Source organism: Molothrus aeneus, chromosome 15 (genome assembly GCF_037042795.1).
Source record: "Molothrus aeneus isolate 106 chromosome 15, BPBGC_Maene_1.0, whole genome shotgun sequence".
Classification (NCBI taxonomy): Eukaryota; Metazoa; Chordata; class Aves; order Passeriformes; family Icteridae; genus Molothrus; species Molothrus aeneus.
The window spans coordinates 509673-533656 of record NC_089660.1 but is presented as its reverse complement, the minus strand read 5'-3'; the positions used below and the strand labels follow the sequence as shown (position 1 = coordinate 533656).

At 46.1% G+C, this 23984-nt stretch overlaps 1 protein-coding gene across 3 annotated transcripts; it reads left to right on the top strand.

Moving 5' to 3' along the window:
- The first annotated feature begins 220 nt into the window (after window positions 1–220).
- On the top strand, window positions 221–23535 carry RBM27 (RNA binding motif protein 27). Of its 3 annotated transcripts, XM_066560089.1 has the most exons (22): window positions 221–326; window positions 2986–3104; window positions 3896–4020; window positions 5770–5876; window positions 6448–6638; window positions 7079–7162; window positions 7468–7731; window positions 8270–8503; window positions 10241–10375; window positions 12361–12510; window positions 14313–14460; window positions 14743–14896; window positions 15435–15695; window positions 15791–15919; window positions 16739–16861; window positions 17431–17505; window positions 17614–17778; window positions 18189–18293; window positions 18385–18576; window positions 18828–18914; window positions 19364–19474; window positions 20117–23535. In XM_066560089.1, the coding sequence occupies exons 1-22, from the start codon at window positions 268–270 to the stop codon at window positions 20201–20203; spliced, it is 3105 nt and encodes a 1034-aa protein (XP_066416186.1). In that variant the 5' UTR covers window positions 221–267; the 3' UTR covers window positions 20204–23535. The 3 variants fall into 3 exon arrangements, with proteins under 3 accessions (XP_066416186.1, XP_066416184.1, XP_066416185.1); XM_066560087.1 differs by lacking the exon at window positions 7079–7162; XM_066560088.1 differs by lacking the exons at window positions 7079–7162; window positions 12361–12510.
- Window positions 23536–23984: the final 449 nt, after the last annotated feature.

Genomic DNA, 23984 nt, shown 5'->3' with positions numbered 1-23984 from the left:
GGCACGCTGTCCCTTTAAGAGAGCCCCCCCCAAGATGTCGCCGCCGGTTCATGTGCTCGCTCTACCGAACTTGCTGGTTCTCCCTGACCCTCGGCTCGGGCTCTGGGCGGCTGCCATTGGTTGGCAGCGCGGAGCAGCAGCTTCTGGTTGGTGGTGTCGCGCGGCCCCGCCCCGGCCATGCCCAGCAGGCTGCGCTGCGGGCGGTGCCGGGCAGGTCGCGGCGATGGCGGCGGCAGTGTAGCTGGGAGCGGGCGGCGTGGGGCCACCATGATCATCGAGAGTGTAGACGCGCTCAAGTCCTGGCTCGCCAAGCTGCTGGAGCCCATGTGAGTGCGGGCGGGCGGGCCGGGCGGAGCGGCGGACAGCGCTTCCCGCGGGCCGGGCCCGGCCCAGGCGTTACGGCCCTGCCCCCGGCCCGGGCCCGGCGCGCCCGGAGTGCGGGACAGCCCGGGCCCGGGGAGCTGCCGGCGGCCTTCTGTCCTACAACGTGCAGCGGAGCTGGAGAACGGCTTGGAGCACAAGTCTGATGAGGAGCAGCTAGGAAAGGGGCTCAGCCTGAAGAAAGGGAGGCTCAGGGGGGCCCTTGTGGCTCTGCACAGCTCCTGACAAGAGGGGACAGCCGGGGGGGCCGGGCTGTGCTCCCAGGGAACAGGGACAGGAGCAGAGGGAGCGGCCTCAGGCTGGGCCAGGGCAGGCTCAGGATGGGCACTGCAGGAATTTCCCCATGGAAAGGATGCTCAGGTGCTGGGAGTGTTCATCCCTGGAGGTGTCCAAGGAAGGACTGGCCGTGGCACTCAGTGCTCTGGGCTGGGGACAAGGTGGGATAGATTGAATTCGGTGATATGGGAGTGCTTTTCCAATCTGTGTGATTCTGTGTGCTCCCAGCTGCTGCCCCGGCTATGCTGTCGATTTCAGTCCCAGCTCTGTCATCTCAGAGCAGAGCCAGGGGCTGCTGCAGGAGCTGACAAAACCAGGAATAACGCTGAAACTGTGGGAACTCTGCATTTACATCCTGCTGCTGCTTGCGCTGGGAGTGGGACTGGGATGGAGTCAGCATGGGTCCAGGTTGTGTCGTGCATTTTGTGGGTTCTGATAACTGGCTGCAGAGGGGCCGGATTTGTGCTGGTCCCGAGCTCTGCAGTGCCTGAACACAGCTGGTGCTGGTGGCACAGGCACAGCGAGGGGTCAGCAGGTCTCACCAGGGGAAGCTGCTTGTCAGTGCCTGGCCAGGCTTGGGTCTCCCATGGAGTACAGCTGAGGCCCGTGGGAAGAGTTTTAAATAGGCCTTAGCTCTGCTCCGTTGCCATCATTAAGTATTGGGCTTTTGGAAGTTCTTCACTACTTTCTTTTTCCCTTGTTACAGTCACGGGTTTCTCTGGTGTTTGGTCAAACCCTGCTGAAAGTCTCTAGGCTGGAGCACGACTCCTGCTCCTGCACTTTCCCTGCCAACTCCAGTCGGTGTCGAGCGTTCCTTGGGCATTTGAGCTGCACTGTGCAATGGGAGGCAGGAAATCAAGGAATTGGCCAGTGGGCCCTGACAGTCACAGACTCTGTAGTGGCACCAGTGTGACAATACAGACTGGCTTGCCTGGAGGAGGGCACTCACCTTGTGTGCCCCTGTACCCCATGATGGGATGAGGTGCTTGGGGGGGTCTGACATATGGAGGAAGGAAAGGTAATGGTTGTGAAGTGAGGGATAACTTCTTCTATTTGAAATTGAACATTTATAGTCAGTGGGTGAGGGCCCCAGTACATCACACACAGTGAATGGATCACATACAGGTTATTTCTCTGTGTGTGTAAGAATTGTAAAATCTCTTAATTTGTGGTTTCTTTGTTCTTAATTGCTCCATTTACCCTGGCTTTCATTGGAGGTTGGATGTTGTTGGAGGCTATATGAGAGCAGAACTACTTGATTGCTGCTCATTGAGGATTTTTATTTCTTTCACCTGTTGCCCTCTGTTTGGCTTTTTGCCTTTTGCTTGTTTTCTGGATGTTTTCCTTACTTGGGATTATTTTGAGGTATATATATTTCAGAATTTTCCTTTCTATTTCCAGAGGTTCTGTTCTCAGAAAATACACAATCACCTCTTTAAATGTTACTTAAAAAAAAAAAAAGTCTTTTGGGTATTTTAGGTTTCTGCCCCCACCTGATATCTGCCATCTGCACACTCTGAGAGGCCAAACAAGGAGCTGTAATTTAGTCACACTGTTACTCTCTTTCATACCTGGGGTGTTCCTAGTAGCTGAATAATGGGATCTAAAGCAATATCCAGTTATAAGGTCAATGGTGAAGTATCACTGCACACAGTTGGTGACTTTGGTCTTTGTGGACCAGATGCAGGTGAGGGAGTGTGAGGAGGGAACCTGGGTCAGTAATTGCTCCCCTTTAGGTGTTGTACCAGCACTAAAAGGTTGCTGTGAAATCTGGCATGGAAGTGTCCTCGAGGAGGAAACCCCAGGACAGTCACTGAAGCTGTGCAGAATGTGTCTGTGTGTGTATTGAAAATGGACCTCTGTGACATCTTCTGCACTCCTTTACAACAGTGTTTTGATTTTTAAACGCATGTTAATCAGTCCTTCTCAGCCCTTGTGCAGTGCCTGCCCTGGCCCGTGCTGTGCTGTGCTGTGGAGCCATTGGAGGTGTGCTTGCTGGGCCAGGAGGAGGTTCAGCAGCAGCAGTGGGTCTGTCTGGGCAGAAGAGAGGTGCTTTTCTTTCAGCAGAGCTCAGGAGGAGCAGGGAAGAGGGGCCTTGGCCAGGTGTGGTTGGGGGGGTTCTCAAGGCACTGAAATAGTGGGCTGTGGTTGCAAAGAGCCCTTTGCAGGCTCCATGGCCCCAGTGCAGCTGTGCTGGTGCTGCATGTGAGCCCAGCAGTGCAGGGGTGTTGCAGGAGCTCCAGGGGGCTCTGCAGTGCCTGTGCCCCCATGGTGCAGCAGCCAAGCACAGTTCTCTCTCTCTCTCTCTCTCTCTCTCTCTCTTACTAGATGTGATGCTGACCCCTCAGCCTTGGCCAACTATGTCGTGGCGTTAGTCAAGAAAGACAAGCCTGAGAAGGAGCTGAAAGCTTTCTGTGCTGACCAGCTGGACGTGTTCTTGCAGAAAGGTGTGGTGGCCACGGCTGGCTGGGGGCTTGGGCTCTGCATGGGAGGAGGGAGGGTGGTGCACCACTACTGCCTTCAAAATCTTTCTTGGTAGCCATGAATATTCCATACAGAGTTTGAAGGAATTGTGTGATTAAAAAAATAATAATCATAAGATGAAGTCATGTAACTTGGACTTTTCACAGTGGGTGGGAAGAAATGTTCTTAAATAAAAGCAGTTTAATTAAAAGTGTCAGTCGTGTTGCCAGAAGTTTCTCTGACAGGTGTTTGGTAACTTTTGAAAACCTGGTCCATGTTAGTCCTCCAGACTGCTGGGACCTTCACATGTGGCAATTTGCTTCATAGTCAAGGGTTTAAACACCTGAAGGTCTGACACTCACTGGGAAGGTTATTGTGCATTTCTTATGATGTTGAACTGCTGGTGAGGGTGTTGAAAATTATTTACTCATAAAAATTGCCCTTGAGAGGCTGCTGAGTGTAGCTGATGGAACTCATGGATAGCAGCTGTGGACTTGCTCCTTGATCACAGGCACCAATCATGCTTGCCCCTTAGAACAGAAGAGTCTCTGTTGCTGTCTGTGATATACCCAAGGAATTTCTTTCTCTAAATGAACAGCCTCAAGTGCCACAAATGTAATGGCAGCTCCTTCAGTGGAGCTAATGCTCATTAATCTGAGGTGCTGCTGCTGCTAACAGCCCACCTGGCTGACTGTTTTCAGGGTCTTCTCTAGTAAATGTAAGCATGCACTTTAATGCATATGTAACAGTATTTTTTTGTGTTCTGTATCCTCAGAAACTTCAGGGTTTGTAGATAAACTCTTTGAAAGTTTGTACACCAAAAGTTATCTTCCTTCTGCTGAGCCCACAAAGGCAGAGGCAAAGCCTGCAGGACAAGAGAAAGAAGAAGTCAAGGAGGAGGTAATGTTATTTATTCTGCCTGCCTTTTATTTTCAAATTAGCTCTCCTACATTTGTGAGGCAAAATGTGACAGAAAAATGTACTCTGTTGTGACTAATGATCTCTGTGCCAAAGAACTGTGGAAGGTGACTCTTCAGACAAGAACATTTTACATCCCTTTGTAGAGTCTACCTTTGATTAAGCGCTCAGAAATCCTGTTCACAGCTCTGGTAATACCAGTGGGTGATTACTTGGAGGAGTTTGAGAGGGGGAAGCAGCAAAAACATTTCCAATTTTGTATATTCTGTGAGGAATGAAAATTACTTAAAATGTTTTCTGTGATGCTTAAAATCATTGAAAGATGTCAGCCTCTGTATTGTAATAATTACTTTGGAAAGTCAGGTAGGGTTGGTTTGCAAAGAGTTTTACCTTAAGTTCTGTTGGCAAAATTGAAAGCAATCAAATTTTTCAGAGAAGGTGACAAATAATTGCAGAAATTGTCAGTCAGTGAAACCCGGTCAGTGAAGCCCAAACAAGTGCAGGTCCATATTTAGCTGCCTGTGGTTCATCAACTGATTTAGATTAAAGTTGCTTTTTACTTTTTTTTTCCTTTTCTCTGATGTCCTTTTTTACCTGAGGATGTGATGCAGAGTTATGACGATTTATGGAAGTAGCTTTGCTTATGGCAGTTCATAATTTGAGCAAGATTTTCACTGTAAGAGCTTTCCCCTCTGTTCTCAAAGTACTGCCATAGTCTATAGACAGTCCCATAGAACTACCTTCAGCTGACTTTACCAGTGCTCTGGTGGGGGCAGAGGAGGAGGTTTGAGGGGCTGGAGGGGAGTGGCAATAAGCAAAAGAAGATATCTAGGACAGCTTTATGGGACAACGTTACAGAATTCAGGACATTAATTAGTTACTTTGACATCAGCAAGGCCTTCACGATGTGGCATGAAGCTCAGTGCATGGTGTGATTCCTGCACACAGGCCATGAAACAAACCACACATGGAATCTCAGTGAGGTCAGAGCTGGAGGGGACCCCAGGTGCTGTGTGATACACCTTGTGCTGGGAGCAGGACGGCAGGTGGAGCTCTCCAGAGCCAAGTCTTGAGTATTTCTGCCAGTTCTCCCCAGATAATCCTGTTTTAGAAGGATGCAGGTAGCCTTCCTTTTGGTTTCAATTGGTAAAAAAAGTCTTTTAAAAATTAGTGCATGTAAGCTTTTTCCACCAAAATTTACAGTAACTTGTAAGCAGTGTGAAATGGCAGCAGAAATGCAGAATGTGTCAGTGGTTTGCAGTAGTGGTACAGCTGGCAGACTTCTGAACCTGCTGTAGTGGAGGCCAGCAAGAAATGTGACAAGTTCCCCCATGGAAGCAGGTTTTTGCCTTGAAGCAGTTATTTAAAATGTCAGCTAGTGACTTCCCTACCTGGAGAGGTGACTGCAGACTTGGTTTAAAGGTTCAGGAAATACCTCACTTGTAGAATTGCTTATGCTAAATAAGGAAGTAGAGTGGAGAGAGATCTTGTCCTTCATGAATCCTGTTTAGAAACAAAACATCAAAGTGGTTTTATTTAGGGGCATCTCTTCTGCAGAAAAAAAAAGCAAACTCTTCAACAGACTCTAGTGCTTGATTACTTGTAGTGCTTCAGTACTCTGGGCAAGTAATACTTAAATATCGTTTTCTTTGTGTTGCTGTCTGTAACTTGAACTACATTTTGCTGTCATTTTCTTAATTTAAAAAAGTGATACTCGTCCTTGTTTGGTAGTTGTGTGTTAAACAGAATTTTCAAGAGTCTGTTGAAGAAGAGCGGGAGAGCAGGAAGAAGAAGTATTCCAGTCCCCAGAGGAGTCGTGCAGATTCCAGTGAGCAAAGGTTAGCTTTGAGCCACAATGTTAAGAAATTTTTACTATATTTTTTGTCAATCTTTGACTGTGTTTTTTTTTACCTTGTAGGTAGTGATTTTTGTGAAAAATAGGGATTTTCTCCTTCCTTTGACTGTGATACGTTGTACGTATGCTGATCACGTACATGAGAAGTCTCCACAAAAAGTAGGCCTCTTGCACAAGAGGCCAAATATTCTTCAAATTAAAATTCCTAGGAATGTCATCAGTTCCATTGTTTCCTTGTTATATAAATGAAGAACATTTTTGGGGCCTGTAGTTTCTGGGGGCAGTTGTTCACACTGTGTCAGCATCACTTTTAAAGCCTGTTCTGGTTTGAGCATCATAACTGTCTCACCTTGCCAGTTCCTACCCCTGCTTTCTACAGACCAGTGAATCAGCTTAAAGATTCTGTACTTCCCTGTGTAATTTGTGAAATTCTGACTGGAGTGTTTCACTGCCCAAATGGATGGGAAGGGTGAACGGTATCTCTCTACGTTGCAAGCTTCTTTTTTAATTTTGTTTCTCTTTTCACTGACATGGTCTACGTCTGTCTTTCCTAGAACCAGAGAGAAGAAGCGGGATGATGGGAAGTGGAGGGACTATGACAGGTACTATGATAGGAGTGACTTGTACAGGGAGAAGTCTGGCTGGCGCCGGGGCAGGAGTAAAAGCCGCAGCAAAAGCAGAGGGCTGAGTCGGAGCCGCAGCCGCAGCAGGGGCCGCAGCAAGGACCGGGACGGCAGCAGGAGCGGTGAGTACCCGGGGTGCTGCTTCAGGACAGCATCCCACTGCAGTGACAGCTGGGACTTGTACATTCTGGATGATCTAGCAGGCAGGAGATGCCCTTGAGAAGTTGGAGCAAATTCTGGTAGCTTTGTGTTCTTGAAATTATTAATTAAGATGCTGTTCTTCAGAGTAGAACAATTAAGGGGTTTGTTTTCTTCTTTCCTAACCTCTTAATTTATCCACAGGTGTATTCCTGTGGATAGCAGTAGCTCATATTTTGAACAGTAGCTCATATATCCTTTTTGTGCTGTGTGTTCTGACAAAGCTGTTGATTTTATTATTTTTCCCTCTTAAGGACTGAACTTTTTGCAAAGCAGTGTTTCCCTCTTTCGTTTTGTTACTGTGTATTTTCTAGAGAAGGCTTCTTTGCAGTTGCAGGTGGTTACCATATGATTGTTCTTTTAGGGCTAGTTCAGGTCTGTCGGAAAAGTAAGTCGCACAGATTACAGCATTCTACGCACCTTGAGACCGCGTTAGTTAAGGGCAGAGGTAGGTTTGTTGTTTCAGGCTTTTGCCCTTCTTTCTCCTTTAAAAGAGAGCTGTAAGCTAGAGTGAAATAAGTAGTAGAGGAATGAATGTGCATTTTGCAAAGAAAACTTGGATATTTCTGAAGTTAAACCCCTGTTTACATTATATTTAGTTATTACTCCATTGGTAAGACCAAGCTCCTTCAAGAACAGTTCAATGTGCAGAATGCTGAGTATTTCAGAGAATGTATTATTGTCTCTTGCTCATGGCTCTGATGTACAGAGCAAAACATGAAGGCTTTACTCAGCTTTATTTTTTTTAAACAGAGCACCGAGAGAGAGAGAGATCAAAATACAAGAGTGAAAAAAATGATGTTGAAAGCTCATACAATCCGGTGTCTGCATCTCCCAGTAAATCCTCTGAACAGTATTCCTCTGCACAAGCTATCCCCAGTGCTGTAACTGTAGTTGCACCTGCGCACCACCTTGAAGGCACCACAGAGAGCTGGTCAAATTACTTCAACAATCACAGCAATCCCAGTTCATTTGGCAGAAACCCTCCCCCTAAAAGAAGATGTCAAGACTATGATGGTAACTGTTCCTTAGTTTTCAGTTTCATGCCTTATTTCAATGTTTATGTGACTTTTTTTTTAGGTGTTCACTGAATGTGAGCAGCAAGTGATGTGTACCTTGTATGTAACAGATGCAGAGATGCCCTTTGTTGTACTGGAGAAATAACCAATCTTACCGCAAGCAGTTTGCATGTGCTGTGGTAGTTGCTGGATAGGAACATATGGAGTTTTTTCACAGTTCTCTATGTGCTAGACAAATACCTCAACCACTGGCAGTCCTGGTGCAGATTGCAGTGTGTGTATGTTTAAAATAAACCGCAGTACTTCTGATTTTTTTTCCACAGCTTTTATGATGAATGCGTGTACGTTTGTGTGCTTTTATGGAAGCTTGTTCTAATTTCAATTATTTTGTGAAACCTTACCTTACAATGTAATAATGTATCAGTGGATGCATGTTTTCTTTAGTAAGAAACTCCATGAAAACCTGAAATGTTACAAGTGACTGAGAACTACTGCTGTGTGTTTTGTAACCTGAGGTGAAATGTCCTGTTTTGCAGAGCGAGGCTATTGTGTCCTTGGTGATCTCTGCCAGTTTGATCATGGAAACGATCCTTTGGTGGTAGATGAAGTCTCCTTGCCCAGCATGATCCCGTTCCCGCCGCCGCCGCCGGGGCTGCCGCCGCCGCCAGGACTGCTGCTGCCGCCGCTGCCGGGGCCGGTGCGCGGGCTGCGCCTGCCGGTGCCGCAGCCGCACCCACAGCCCCCGCCGCCCGTCGTGCTGCCCGTCCCGCGTGAGTCACGGCAGGGGATGCACTGCAGCTCCCTGGCTGGCAGAGTGCGGTCCAGAGCTGCGGCTCCTTGGCTGGCAGAGTGCGGTCCAGAGCTGCAGCTCCCTGGCTGGCAGAGTGCTGTCCAGAGCTGCGGCTCCTTGGCTGGCAGAGTGCTGTCCAGAGCTCCAGAGCTGCAGCTCCCTGGCTGGCAGAGTGCTGTCCAAAACTGCAGCTCCTTGGCTGGCAGAGTGCTGTCCAAAGCTGCAGCTCCTTGGCTGGCAGAGTGCAGTCCAGAGCTGCGGCTCCTTGGCTGGCAGAGTGCAGTCCAGAGCTGCAGCTCCCTGGCTGGCAGAGTGCTGTCCAGAGCTCCAAAGCTGCAGCTCCTTGGCTGGCAGAGTGCTGTCCAGAGCTGCAGCTCCTTGGCTGGCAGAGTGCTGTCCAAAGCTGCAGCTCCTTGGCTGGCAGAGTGCTGTTCAGAGCTGCAGCTCCTTGGCTGGCAGAGTGCTGTCCAGAGCTCCAAAGCTGCAGCTCCTTGGCTGGCAGAGTGCTGTCCAGAGCTGCAGCTCCTTGGCTGGCAGAGTGCTGTCCAGAGCTGCAGCTCCTTGGCTGGCAGAGTGCTGTCCAGAGCTCCAAAGCTGCAGCTCCTTGGCTGGCAGAGTGCTGTCCAAAGCTGCAGCTCCTTGGCTGGCAGTGTGCTGTCCGGAACAGTGCCCAAAAAATTCTGAATATTCAGCTGGTAAACCATGATGTTCCAAGCACTGCAAACTGAATTAAATTGGGCGGGGGAGTGGAGCTGGAGATCTTTCAGCTCACCTCAGTGGTAGTTGGTGGTGATTGGACTGGTCACTGACACTTACTAGCCAGGTTTTTCCTTGCTGTGTAATGCAAGAAATGTTGCAATTCAGTCTCTTAGAGGTTCTAATAAAGATTTGGTGTTGGTGCTACATTATCCACCACTAGAAGGCAATACATTATTGCCACATTTAAGAGCTTTCTTCACTCGCAGTGATCTGAGATGTTAAGCCTTCTGTGTTACCCTACTGCATCTTATGAACGCTATGAAGAAATAGCATATTAGGAGCATGCTTACTCTGTTTCAGTGTCTATTCCAGGGACAAAATAAATGCTGTGATAATTGTGTCCAATATCAGCAATTTTGGGATGAGGAATAATTTGATACAGGATTAACCCTAAACTTTGCATGAACCCTTTAGCAAGCAGAAGTGACCTGCTGTGAGAGAACAGACAGTGCTCAGGATGGGCTGTGTAGTGTCACTCGGGGTCCTTTTTGATCATACAGTCAGTAGGAATGTCTGTATGGTACATGGGGAAACCAAAGCACAGCCAGCTAGAGAAATTCCTTGTCTGGGAATGCCTCTTGTCCTGCAGTTCTTATTTCAGAACTGCAGTCTGAATGCTGCTGAAGTGATCTCTTGCTCTGAGCAAGCGTTGTCTCTCCATGGTAGAGCTGAGGGAGGAGCTGCTGTGGTTAAGGCATCTCTAGCACTAACAAACCACTGGGGAGGAAAAGACACTTCTTTCTTTTCCCTTAAAGCTTTGTCTCTCCCAAGAAAGAGAAGTTGCTGGAATCAGAGTAGCTTACCTGAACAGGCTTCTCAGTTTACTGTTACTGTGGTGGAATTGGACATATTTACAACCCTGACCTTGCTCAAAGCAAGGCATGAGCAGAGCACTGAATTGTTTGCACGTTCAGCTTTGAGCTGTCAGTGTGTGATGTGTTGTGTGGTGTTGTTGCAGGCCCACCTTTAACACAGTCCAGCTTGATCAACAGTCGTGACCAGCCGGGGACAAGCGCAGTGCCCAGTCTTGCACCCGTGGGAGCAAGGCTGCCTCCTCCTCTGCCTCAGAACCTGCTCTATACAGTGTCAGAACGTAAGCAAATGCCTTTGGTTTCAATCTGTTCGATGGAAACATTTCCAATTTTCTCTGTTGTTGTGTGATTAGAAATTATCATCTGTCTTCCTCCAATATATACAAATCTAAAAAGAAGTCTGATGGCTCTCCCTGGCTCAGCCCATCATCCGTTCTGGGATGGAGTGGCAGCAGTGCTCTGCCCTGGTCTGAGGAGGAACACTGTGGGGAGCTCTGGGTTTCATGTGCTTGCAGCAATCCAATTGTTGTATAAGAAATGTTCTTTTCATCTTCAAGCCATTCAGTAGGATATTAGTAGGTGAAAGATGGATCTGCAAACCTGTAATTGCTTTTTAACTTAGGTTTTATTCCTCTTCACTTTGGACTAATACAGATGAGAGCTTTTTTTTCCAGCTGTATGTCACAGTAGTCTGTACAGTCTTCATAGACATCAGTGCTTTTTCTATTCTTTTTCCAGAATCACCCTGACTCTAGCTTTCTAAAGGTTGTTAACTTCCACTGGACACATACCTCTTCCTTAACAGAGCTCAAAATTTTTAAAAGTATGTTTTTACAAGGGAAAAATAGCAAAATACCTGGAAAGTTCTAGATTGCTCAATTTAAATACAACAAAATTACTTTATTTGATAATTAAAGGATTAATGGCATTCCCATATTCTCTGTGACCAAAATAGATAATTAAATGTCAGTGTTTTATAATATTCTCATCTGGGGTTTTTTAACATAAATATTCTGAATTTTATTCAAAGAGGGGATCTAGTTCAGTTCATGATCCATGTCATTTTATTTGTAACTTCCATGCTTTTCAGAACTTGAGACACTCAGATTTCTTATTAGATAACCTGTTCAGTGATCCCCAAGTCCTGTTGGGTGTTCAGGTGTCACCATCTGATCCTTTCAGCTCCAGAACTTCTAATGGGTGATTCTGCCTGTTGGAGCTCACAGGGCTTCACAGTAACTCTGTTCTCCAGGACCTCTGTGGAGATTCTCATGTCCTGTTCTTGGACTGTTGTGGTAACAGCTGCTGGTTGCCCTCTTGCAGTCAATCATATTCTAAATAAGGGAAGAGGAGCTTGTGGTTCTGCTCCTTCGAGGCTAGAGAAAGTTCTTGTTTTACAGTGTCAGGCTCTGCTATCAATGTGGATATTGTGGAGCATCTGATTTTAACTGTAGAGTTGTCTTTGCTGCTGCAGAATAAGGAGCTGAGATTTTGGAGCCATTCATGTTTGTCAGGTTCCCTTGTACAGGCATTTGTTCTGTTCATGTGGAGGCTCTTCACAGACTTCATTCATTCTAGTTCTTGTACAGCTTTTTCCTTTTTAAGGTTAAAAAAAATGTGTTATCCTCAATTTGGACCTTGGGATGGAGGAGCAATAGGAGTCAATTGTCATCTTGTATTCTTGCAGTGACCACTTCTAATGGAAATAATCATTAGTACCTTACCTAAGCTAGGCAGCTGATCTCACTCTTACATAAAGAGAGTTCAGTAGGTAAGTATTGGTCCCATTACCTCATTTCTTAGCTTTCTTTGATTGAAATCATTTAAGTATGTTCTCCACCTAAAATTCTTCTCTGAAGAGACCCAGACTGTTGGGCAGCAAAGGCTGAAAATCTCTTTGCATCTTAGACTCTACAGTATAAATGCTGAAACCAAAACCTGTGGTTTTGCCCTTAAAACACTGCCAGATGTTGTGCACGCTGTCACACAGACACCTCAGGCTTTCCAGGCAGTACTCTGTATTGTGACCTGTGTGCTTTGGACAAACAGTACCAGAATAAAAACCAAAAGAGAATGTGTTTAGATAGGCTAGGCCTGGAATGCAGGTGAGGGTTTGAAATGGCTGCACAGGTTGGCTGTACCACCTCTTCCCTTCATCCAAGACAGCTTCTGACTCTTGGACATCCGTGCACTTCCTTGAAGGAAAACTAACCCCGAGTCTTAAACTCACTTGAAAAATTCTGTCGTTTCTCTCCTTTTTTTGTAGATACATATGAGCCAGATGGCTATAACCCTGAAGCTCCTAGTATTACCAGTGCTGGTAGAACTCAGTATCGGCAGTTCTTTACAAGAGCACAAATGCAGCGTCCAAATCTAATTGGCCTAACATCTGGGGAGATGGATACAAACCCTCGAGGTAGGAAGGGTTCTGGTCATTGCTGTTGCTATTTTTGTCCAAGACCGTCAACACTTTTCCCTCTTTTCAGGCTGAAAGCACTAGTTTTTCTCACTGATCTAGTGTTTCAGAGCTTTTTTTTTTTTGGCATTTCTACCTTTTTTAAGTGCTAACATGCCCATATTAAAGTCAAAGCAGCCTTTTTTATTAAAAATAACCACTTGCTTGGGAATGCTACAAGGGTTTTGTTGGTTGGTTGGGGTTTTATTCCTCTTAAGCCTGTGGAGGTATTTTCCAGGTACTGGTAGCTCCTAGAAAGAAAAATGGTGCCTAAAGGTGGATTTAGCAGCACAGTCTGCAGACTGCTTTTGATCAGCCGAGGGCACAGAGGTGATGATCCAAGCTCCTGGCCTTGGCTGTTGTGATGATAGTGAAGAAGGGAGCTGCCATGGCATGTTTTGGTGCTTCATGCTCTGACTCTGTCAGCCAGTTGTTCTCTCTGAAATGAACATCACAGGTATCATTCCAATTTCCCAGCTGATAGGAATCCCAGTCTGCACTGACATAATTCCTAGCCCCTGCCTGAATGGATGTGGCTGCTGTCTCTTAGTGGTGATGTGCACAAAGCATCTTTTAGGGAAGGGCACAGGTCAAGTCTCTTCAAAGTTTAGTTGTAGTAGCAAAATTTTCTTTCTCCCTTGTGTTTTCCTGCCCTGATTCTTAAAACCAAAGATGTTAAGTTTTGGGGTTTATTCTACTTCAGTATTTCTTACTCAGTAGATAACAAAGTTTGGTTTTTTTCAGTATTTCCTTCCAATGATTCATCTTATAAGGAATATGGCTAAATATTATTGTAGAAATTGCTGTTGCTGTTTGCATCTTAATGACTGTCACAGAGGCAGGGTTGGGGCTTCATTGAGAGCCCCTCCCAGGGGTAAGGCAGGGATGAGTGCTCAGTGGTAGGGCCTCACTAAACATGTTTTACTGTCTTTATCACAGGTGTGAAAGGTTTGCTCTCAGATCATCCTTCAAAGTGAGGATGCCATGCCCAGAAATGCCCAGTCTCTGTTCTCACCAGTGTAACCAGCAGAGCCCTGGCTTATATAAAAGCCATAGAAATTGCTTGTAGCTCAGACTTCTTTTTAGGGGTTGAATATTTGGCATTCACAGGAGACTAACACAAAGGCCATAATCTTGAAAAGGTTGCAAATAAATTTCTAGCAAACTTTGTGTTGGTAGAATTTGCTTCAAGCTTTAAATCTAATGTCTTAAAAGAGTGTAATAGTTATGCTTAGTTAACAGTTTGTTGCTGAAACCTGTCTGGATGGCTGGCAGTGGGATAGCAGTGGAAAGAATGGGTTTTTGGTTGCTTTTGCTCTGTCAAGGGTTCCTACAGGGCAAGCTGGTTGTTAATTCAGCCTCTGCCCATTGCAGAGCTGTGACTTAAAGCCTGGGGATCCATCCATGGGTTCTTTACCTCCTTTTCTGTTTCATTGGGATTTGGAGTTTTGTTTTTTCTGTCTCTCCCTTTCCCACAGAATCTGAGTTTTTAATACCTGAAAAATGAAGTTTTAGCTTTGTTTCTTCAAGCTAGTACCAGCCTTAAAGGTCAAAACCCATCCCTCCCAGCTGGACCATGTGTGTTTCTCTCAGGATGTTTAGTTAGGCTAGGGAATGATCTGAATGATTTTGTTCGGAAACAAAACTGACCAATTTGATAAAGTCATCCTAATGTTTATGTTTTTTAATCTCAGTTCTGTTTTGCTGTGTGAAAGCTTTTCCATGTGTGATGGAATAACACAGGCTTTTTTCCTTCCCTCCAGCTGCCAACATTATCATCCAAACGGAACCTCCCATTCCCATTACAAATAACAGCAGCAATGTCACTAGAGTTGTCCTGGAACCAGACAGCAGGAAGAGATCTCCAAGCAGCATGGAGTGTCCACCGTTGAAGAAACCCTGGTTGGGAAAGTAAGAGTTAGCTACAGATGTTAATTCAAATGTACTCAATTGCTGTCAGTGCTGTGAACATTGCTACTCACCAGTCTCTGTCATTTGGGATGCTTGGGTCACAAAGTCTGTGTCCCCATAATATGGAGACTAAGCATGGGGTCAGGGGAAGCTCTCTTTTGTTAGTGGCTAGAGGGAGTACTTTTTAAAGGAAAAATGCAATTCGGATGTATGTTAACATTTGCTGCTTTAATTGGGCACTTACGTACTTATCTGAACTCTTCCTGTTCTCCTTTTCTCTAGGCAAGTGAACAACAGCCAGAATAAGCCAGGGTTTTTGAAAAAGAATCAGTACACTAATACAAAATTAGAAGTTCGAAAAATTCCACCAGAACTGAACAATATTACACAACTCAACGAACACTTCAGCAAATTTGGAACTATTGTAAACATTCAGGTAAAAAAGCCAAAGTCAGTTTTATGTCTGTGTGTGGGTATTTTATTTTCCCTGAAACCTGCTTGAATACTGCATAGTTTCTTTGAGAAGTCTTAGAGGAGACAAACTGGGAGAGGAGGTAATCAAGTTCAGAGAAACCTTTTCTTGGTCTACTGTGTATTATTATCTTAATACTGTAAAACATATTGGTTTCAGCCTTCATGATGACTGCATTTGAAAGGCTGGCAGGTTTAACAGTGTCTAACCAACTCAGGGTTTTGAGCAACTTGTGTATAACTTTTGAAAGAGATGATCTGACAGTTTGTCTTATATGATAGTCATTCATCTGTTTATTTGAATGTGTATAGACTTTGGTGCAAGTACATGTGAAGTTTGCCAAAAGCTACTTTGCTTTAATTACATCGTGTTTTACCAGTGTTTGGAGCTGTCAATACACTGGATACTCAGCTCATCATTGCACATTATTTGTAGGTGGGGTGCTAATGATTGAAATGTTTTCTTCCTTGAGAAATGAAGCATTTGTGAACTCTTGCTTTAGGTGGCTTTCCAGAACGATCCCGAAGCTGCTCTCATTCAGTACTTGACCAACGACGAGGCGAGGAAGGCGATTTCCAGCACGGAGGCAGTGCTGAGCAATCGCTTTATCCGGGTGCTGTGGCACAGGGAGAGCGAGCAGCAGCCCCCGGCGCTGCAGCAGCAGCAGCCGCCGCCCGCCCCGCAGGCGCTGCAGCACCTGCAGCAGCAGCAGCAGGCGCTGGCCGCGCCGCCCGCCGTCACCGTGCACAGCAGCCTGGCCAAGGTGCGTGTGTCGAGGGCTCAGCGGCGCTCCCGGGGCTGCTGCTGCACAGAGGGACAGCGTCTAACCTTGATGTTTTCAAATCTGTGCATACACAGGTGATGAACAAGCCCCTGGCGTCTGGTGCCTATGTCCTTAACAAAGTCCCAGTGAAAAGGCGCCTTGGAGCAGCGGGCGGGAGCCAGCCTGAGCTCAGCCAGCCCGGGGCTGGGGTGGAGGAGTCTCAGGTATGTTCAGAGTGGACCATGGTCATGCTCTGAGGTACAGCTTTAGTTTGTCAGCCAGGAAAGAACAAGCAGAGAGAACTTGTGCGTTGTCCCCACTTGGTTCTGTTCCTTTTCAGTAATGTTTTGTGCAGCCATGGTCAGTCACTTCTTCCTCGTTTCATCAACTGTTTATATGGAATAGGGACAATGATTTTAGGAACTATCAACTACAACACTACCAGTCTTGTAAATAGCATAAAATATTTTTAGCAGTGCTTGATAGTAAATAGTAAAGTCTGACAACCTGAATGTGATACCAGCCTTTTGTTGACAAATCTAATGGCTCTCCTAGTAATTTTTGTGCTTTAACAGCCGTGCTAGAAGCTTAGAGAGTATTTGTACCCAGAGTTCAAGCCAATAAGTGTTCAATTCACACTGATACCATAGTGCAGCATGTGTTCTGGGCCATGGGGGAGTTCTTTTAAGAAAGGAAGCATGGAGTGGATTTTGCTGCCTTACTTGATCAGAAAGTGGGATGTTGGGCTGTGACTGAAACTAAGGCATGGGCTGATCATCACCTTCAGTTGTGTCCTGGTGGGAATCAGGATGCAACAGGAGTCTGCCATGGAGCAGAAGAGGATTTATTTTTCAGAAACCCTTTTAACTGTACTGATGTCTTTATCCATGTGTTTTAATTGCCTTGGTCTTTCTGCCTCCTTGCACAAATCTGAACATCTGAGCTGAGGTTCCAGGGAACATGATCCGCTGAAGTTCCCTGCTGGTATATCATGGTCACTTTGAAACATTCCATATTTTACTGGGTGCTTTTTACTATTTCAGATATTTCCTACTTCTACAAGCCACTCAAAAATGGTTTACAGTTCCCCAAACTTGAAGACAACTCTGAAGTCTGGTGCAGGGTCTAAGCCTCATGATGTGCAAGAAGCCCTTAAAAAAAAACAGGTACTTAATGCTTGATGGCTGCCTGACAGTGTAAGGAGCAAAGTGCTTTAAATGCAAGGTTTGATGGACACCTGAAACCTCAGGTGCCCATCAAAAGCCACTCCTCTACAGCTTTATATGTGGGTGTGGAGCTGGTCCTTGTTATGGGGTGGTCTTGCAAACACACCTGGGGTAATCATGTGTGGAGTGTCCTTTTGGGGTGTCTTACTTGATGCTCTTGGCCATATTGGGTTTTCTGGGTTTGCTTGGGGTTTTCTGGATCTAATCTCTGCAGGTATGAGACACTTGCAGGACAGTGCACACAGTATGTTTCTTAAGACGTATCTGAAAGGGGCAAAATGTTAGTAAAGTACCATGCAACAGAAAATGAGGATTTTATTTGTTTTTTATTTATTGAATCACTTGCACTTCATACTTGTGCTTTTTGCAGACAGTACTTTTGGTTGTGGATTTCACTTCCATAGCTTGAAGGGGACAATATGATCCCTTTGAGTACATACATGATCTCTATGAGTACATACAATGCCAGACTGCTTTTTACTGATGGAAAGAATTTTCTCCTCTTATAGGAGGCAATGAAACTCCAGCAAGATATGAGGAAAAAGAAGCAGGAGATGTTAGAAAAACAAATAGAATGCCAGAAGGTAAGTCTGGGATGTGGCCAGTAAATACATTCTGATTTTGTACATACCTGTCTGTTGAGGGCTGTTTTTCCTGGAATTTTATGTTCCTGTTCTTTTATTATTGTATAGATGTTAATATCCAAGCTGGAGAAAAACAAGGCCATGAAACCAGAAGAGAGAGCAGAAATTATGAAGACTTTAAAAGAACTAACAGGAAAAATATCTCAGTTAAAGGATGAATTAAAAACTTCATCTACAACCTCCACACCATCCAAATTGAAGTCCAAGACAGAGGTATTTCTTGTGCAACACACTTGCCTCCTTGGTTTTTATTTCTATTAATGTGTCTTAAAAATGCAACAGCATTAGATCAAAACACTTGCAAGCAGCGTTTTAATGTGAGTGATAACCATGGACAAACAAGCCATGGTTGAAGGAACTCCATGACCTAGTTTTGCTTGTAGCTCATTCGTGTTTGTTCCAGTTCTAAAGCAGCGAATTCTGGGTCCTTCAGAAAATGGGGGGGACCACACACACAGAGAGGCAATTAAAACAAAACTGAATTTAGAGAAAAGCATGGCTATTGTGTCCTGATCTGTCTGTATCATTTGCATGAATGTACTGCTGAAGTGGAATAAAACATTACGAGTGTGCCTTACAGTTCTGCCCTTTCCTTCTGTTTTCCGTTCCTCTTTTTCTGCCAGGCACAGAAGGAACTGTTGGATGCAGAGCTGGACTTCCATAAGAGACTGTCCTCTGGAGAGGACACAACCGAGCTGCGGAAGAAGCTCAATCAGTTACAGGTGGAGGTGAGCCGCTCTGACTGCTGCTGTTCGTGAGTTTGTGCGTGCTGGCTGTTTCAGCTCCTCTCATGGGGCCGTGGCTGTGTTCCTTCCCCAGGCTGCCCGCTTAGGCATCCTGCCTGCCGGTCGAGGGAAGGCAGTGGCAGCCCCGGGCCGGGGCCGGGGCCGGGGCCGTGGGGGCAGAGGCCGGGGCATGCTGAACCACATGGTGGTGGACCATCGGCCCAAGGCTCTCACCGTGGGAGGCTTCGTTGAAGAGGAGAAGGATGAATTGTTACAGCACTTCTCTGTAAGTGTGGCCTGTAAATTAATACAGGTTTCCTTTACTGCTGTAAAATCAAGCTTGTCTTACAATAGCGATAAATCTGAGCTTTTGCCCAAAAATACAAGTACTACAATAGTGATGGCTGATGCAGCTGGGAGTCCTCTGGCTCTCACTTTTCTGTCCAAAAAATCAGATTTCAGTACACTACAATTGTACCATGATTATGGAAGTGGAGGAGAACATTACTGCTGATCCTAATGAACTTTTCCTCACAGAAATTTGGAGATATCGAAGATCTTCAGGAAGAGGATTCCCCATTAAGTGTTGTTGTAACTTTTAAGTCCCGCTCAGAAGCTGAGAATGTAAGTAGAATCATGGATATATTTTTTCACATATCTAAAATAAGAGTTTTTAACTACTTGCGTCTACCTTTGTATTTTAAGATTTCAGAGGCTTTGATCCCCCAGTTTGAGCTTGATAGTGCTTGGTGCTGCTGCAGGTAGTGCTGCTGAATGGGAAGTACCTCCTGGTGGTCTGAGCAGTGACACAGGGCTTTCCCTGACAAAGCTGCCTGTCCCTGGCAGTTCAGAGCTCTGCTCATCCTCTCAGTGCTGGGGCACGAGCAGGGTTTGGCAGATTTGGGTGTGGCTGAAGTTGTTCTTGGAACACTGAAGTGGTGATTGTGGTTTATATATCTGAGATCTTCAAACATGCCTCTGTACCACATGCTGTGGGTCTGGCTGTTGCTGATGTTAGAAGTTCTTTGCTGTTTGGTCCTCTCTGAAAATCTGTCCATTTAAACCCGACTCAGGCTGCTAACCAGGGATCCCGCTTCAAGGACCGGCGGCTCCAGATCTCGTGGCACAAACCCAAGGTACCCTCTGTGTCCACAGAAGTCGAGGAAGAGGAGCCCAAGGAAGAGGTATGGAAATCTCTTAATAACCCGATCATTCTTACTGGAATCTAATAGCTGAGAGCTCTTAGCATCCAGTTTCCTGTGTGCTGAAGAAACTTCAAAAAAGATGTTTTTACAAACCAGGAACTGAACTGGTTTTGAATAGTCAGGTACACTTCCCACATTTTAAAACAGAGAAAATGGGGAGAAGAAAAGACACTTTGTGGATGGGCTGTTAATTTGTCAGTGATGTAAACAAGCCTCAGGTTCTGTATGTGCAGGCTGCAAAGCCTTTTACTTCTCACTCTTCGTGCTCTACTCTAGGAGAAGTTGTGTGTTGTTCCCTATAATTCACCTTAACAGCTTTTAAGGTTATTTTGTTGTAGCATTTAACAGAAACCTTGTTTGGGAGAGGGTGAGTGGTGGTTTATTCCTGCTTCCTCTGAAGCTTTGCTCTCTCTTTCCTGACATGAGGCTGCTGTTCTTCCCCTAAACTGTTTGGATGTAACTGTGTGAGTTTGAGAGAGACGTGCAGGCACCAGTGCAGACACCAGTGCAGACACCAAACACCAGTGCAGATACCAGTACAGCTGCTGCTGTGAGCTGGGGTGTGTCCCTGGGCAGAGCTTGGAACTTGCATCTGAAAGTTCATTTTTTTTCTTCCTCCAGGAGACTGAAACCTCAGATTTATTTTTGCACGAAGATGATGATGATGATGATGAAGATGAGGATGAATCCCGTTCTTGGAGAAGATGAAACTTGATGTTCGAAATGTATAATTTTAGGAATATAGTTCAAACTACATCTTTTAAACGTTTATTTAAGGAAGTTGATGAGCCAAAAAGAGCTTTACTTTCTTTTCAAACCACAAAATTTACCATGAGCAGTTTGGTATGAAAACATTTGGGACACAGAGCTGTGAGACTGAGCTAGCCAAAGGCCCAGGAACTTCTTACAGGATTATCAAGCTCACCAGGGTGGTGATTTTTTTCTATTTAAGAAGGATAAAAAGGGGGGGAGGGGGTTGGAAATCAGTATTTTCTTGTCCTCTTTTTGTGTCACCTGTATTACCTTGGTTTGGGTTTTTTATAATGTGATTGGTTTGTTAGTTTATAATTGAAAAGATATTACAGGTTTTATTTAGCAATATTATGAGGTTAGGGGAAAGACAAACTTTCATTAAATATTATGAAAGAAAAACTGGCCTCATTTGCTCGTTGAAAAAAGAGGGAGCATTTTATTTCCTGTGGAGTCTCATGTTGTAGGAATTATTTGTGGTTAGATTCTTAAATCATTTACTTCAGTATGTATGACAGCCACACTATCTCTGTGTTGTGCTGCTTTTTGTGAGAGGAGGTGGAAGAAACAATTTAACAGGATATTGTTATAACATTGTCCAGTTCACTCTGTTTCTCCAAATTCTGCTTCACAGAAAACATCAGCAGGAGCACACACCAGAGTGGATTTTCACTCCTTGATTTCCTTCTGTCATTTCAGTGTAAGGCTCAGCGTAGGTCAGGCTGTTTATTGCATTTCAGTATTTGTGAGCAAGAATGGAAGGAGTTCCAGTCTTCCGCAAAAGCAGCTGCACTGGCCCCTGTCTGTCAGCCAGGAGCAGCTCTCCTCTGGCTCTTCCCAGCTGTGTTCCAGGCAGAGCCCTGGGGTTCTGAGCAGGGTGGGTTAGAGCAGGGTGGGGTCCAGCCCACAGGACTGGGGTGTCCTGCTTAGCCAGCCCTTCAGCAGGGTCCAGTGTCCCAGGGCTGCTCAGGGCTGTGCAGTGGGTGTCCCTGTGTCCCCTTCCCAGTGCCTCTGCTGTGCCAGGGCTGTGCAGTGGGTGTCCCTGTGTCCCCTTCCCAGTGCCTCTGCTGTGCCAGGGCTGTGCAGTGGGTGTCCCTGTGTCCCCTTCCCAGTGCCTCTCTGCTGTGCCAGGGCTGTGCAGTGGGTGTCCCTGTGCTGTGCCAGGGCTGTGCAGTGGGTGTCCCTGTGTCCCCTTCCCAGTGCCTCTGCTGTGCCAGGGCTGTGCAGTGGGTGTCCCTGTGTCCCCTTCCCAGTGCCTCTCTGCTGTGCCAGGGCTGTGCAGTGGGTGTCCCTGTGTCCCCTTCCCAGTGCCTCTCTGCTGTGCCAGGGCTGTGCAGTGGGTGTCCCTGTGTCCCCTTCCCAGTGCCTCTCTGCTGTGCCAGGGCTGTGCAGTGGGTGTCCCTGTGTCCCCTTCCCAGTGCCTCTGCTGTCCCAGGGCTGTGCAGTGGGTGTCCCTGTGTCCCCTTCCCAGTGCCTCTGCTGTCCCAGGGCTGTGCAGTGGGTGTCCCTGTGCTGTGCCAGGGCTGTGCAGTGGGTGTCCCTGTGTCCCCTTCCCAGTGCCTCTCTGCTGTCCCTGTGACCCAGCAGGGCGTGTGCTGGGCTGGCTCTGGGCTCTGTGCCTTGTGGCTGGGGCACCCAGCAGCACCTGCCCTGACTGCCCCCTTGCCCTGGCCACTCCTCAACCCCTCTTTTGTGCATTTCCACACAAAATCAGCACCGTGGCCATGCACAGCACTCCTCTCTCTTGAATGGCTGCCAGTGTAGGCCCCAGTAACTCCTGACTGAGGGACAGCATCTACCAAACCCTTTGTCTGCCTGTGGCTCTGAGTGTGGCCAGGGCAGGTGCTGAGCACCCTTTGGGCTCACAGCCCTGCTGACGCTGTCCTTGTGCTGTGGTGAGGTACCCAACTTGTGTCATGTCCTGTTTCTTGTCAACTGAAGGGGATGTCTCCAATATTCTGTCTCTTTCCAAACTCTCCTCTTCCTAGAATTAGGACTGTCCTGCTAATGCTGAGACTAAATTCCAGGCATGAAGAATTGGAGGAGAAACCCACCCCATGAACTTACAAGAATGTCTTGCTCTTCTCCCATCACCTCCAGGGGTTTTAATGTCTGTGGCACAGTGTGTATCTTGAGAAGTCCATTGCAGCAAACATGTCCGAGTCCTGACAACTTAAAAAAGGAGAGAGGGATCAAAAGGATTTATATATTTTTTTGTACAGAGTTTTTTCTTAAACTGTATAATTTTGTAAATATTTTGCTTTTTTGTGTACTAAAATTACCGGCGTATAGATTTCAATAAGAATTGTTGTATTTTTGTATTTGGAAAATGAAAATTACGGTGGATTAATTAAGCTGTAAGAGAAATTGCGGTAGCCTTCGACACACACAGAATGGATTCCTTTTCATATGGTTTTAGCTCTAAGTGACACTGGGCTGGCACCTATGTCTGGTGAGGGAGTGGGGGCCTCTCTGAGAGCTGCATCCCATTGCAGTTGGCCCTCCCAGTGCCCCTGGCAGTGCCACAGTGCCAGGTGCCACCCCAGGGCGGGCAGTGCCCCAGCCTGGCTGCACCAGGGGGCAGAGGAGGAGAGGAGAGGAGCTCTGTGACACTGGCCTGCCTTCTGCCAAAGCTTATGCACCCCCCTGCATTTCAGGGCATCCTGGGCCTGTCTTGGGGTGTTTGGCTTGGATTTCTGTGTTTCCAGAGGCAGCAGGGCAGGAGCACTGAGTTCATTTCATGGTGATGCTTTACTGGGAAGTTCACCTGTACCTTGGGCAAAACAGCCCTTCAGGGTACCTGTGTGCCCCAGCCACGTGTACCAGCCTGAGCTGGGGGCCAGACACCGAAGGATGAGGGGATGGGGAAAGGAAGTCACTGCAAAGAATTCCCTCCCTTTCTGTGCTGAATTAACCTGAGCAAAAATAAACAAAACCACCTCAAATACAAAACCAGGCACCTGCTTAGGAAAGCACCACTTAGCAAAATCATGTGAAAAGGAACAAAGCTCCTCTTGGTGTATAGTAACCTTGTACTATAGTTTTTACAGATTGTGAACTTGTGTAATAGGATAATAGCAGATATTGTTGAATTTCTAATTGTTTACACATTAAAATTCATATATGTAATGTTTGTTTTATTGATTACAAGCCAAATTTCTAAGATGCATGTTGACTTTTTTTGCAATAAAGTTATAGTATGGAATGGTTCAAGATTTAGAAGAAACAGAATTCTAACTGAAATAAATTGGAAGGAGAACCATTCAAAAAAATGACAACTCAGAAAAAGAGCATTATCGCTTCTTTTGGGGGAAGTGAGTGTGTGAAGGGGGATTTATGTGGGTGTAATGTGTGTGCAGGTTTGGTGTAGGTCAGAGCTGAGAGAGAAATCTTCCAAGTGCTCTGGAACAGAATGCGTTAGGACAGGTAAATGGATGTGGGAGGAGATGGGGTGGGGGAGGCCAGTAAAGGCTTGGAAGGATGCACAGGAGCTATTTGAAGGGAACAGTCACATGAAGGTACATTGTTGGTGTAACTGTCAGGCCAAGAATCTCTTTGTTGTCTCCAGCTGAGGCTGTATGGAATGTTCTGGAGAGGGTTCCCAAAGGTGACAATCTAATTTTAACTCGGCTCTGGAAACAGGGGACCCAGTTCTGTCCTCTGGAGCAGGTTGTGTAACATGTCTGGGCCTTTACTGATGAGATCACTGATACAAGGGGCTTTCAAAAGGGAAAAATAA

Coding starts and splice junctions, on each gene's coding strand:
- RBM27 (XM_066560089.1), top strand. CDS start 268: ATGATCATCGAGAGTGTAGACGCGCTCAAGTCCTGGCTCGCCAAGCTG. Junction 14,461..14,742: donor AAGAAACCCTGGTTGGGAAA/GTAAGAGTTAGC, acceptor CCTTTTCTCTAG/GCAAGTGAACAACAGCCAGA. Junction 18,577..18,827: donor AATTGTTACAGCACTTCTCT/GTAAGTGTGGCC, acceptor TTTTCCTCACAG/AAATTTGGAGATATCGAAGA.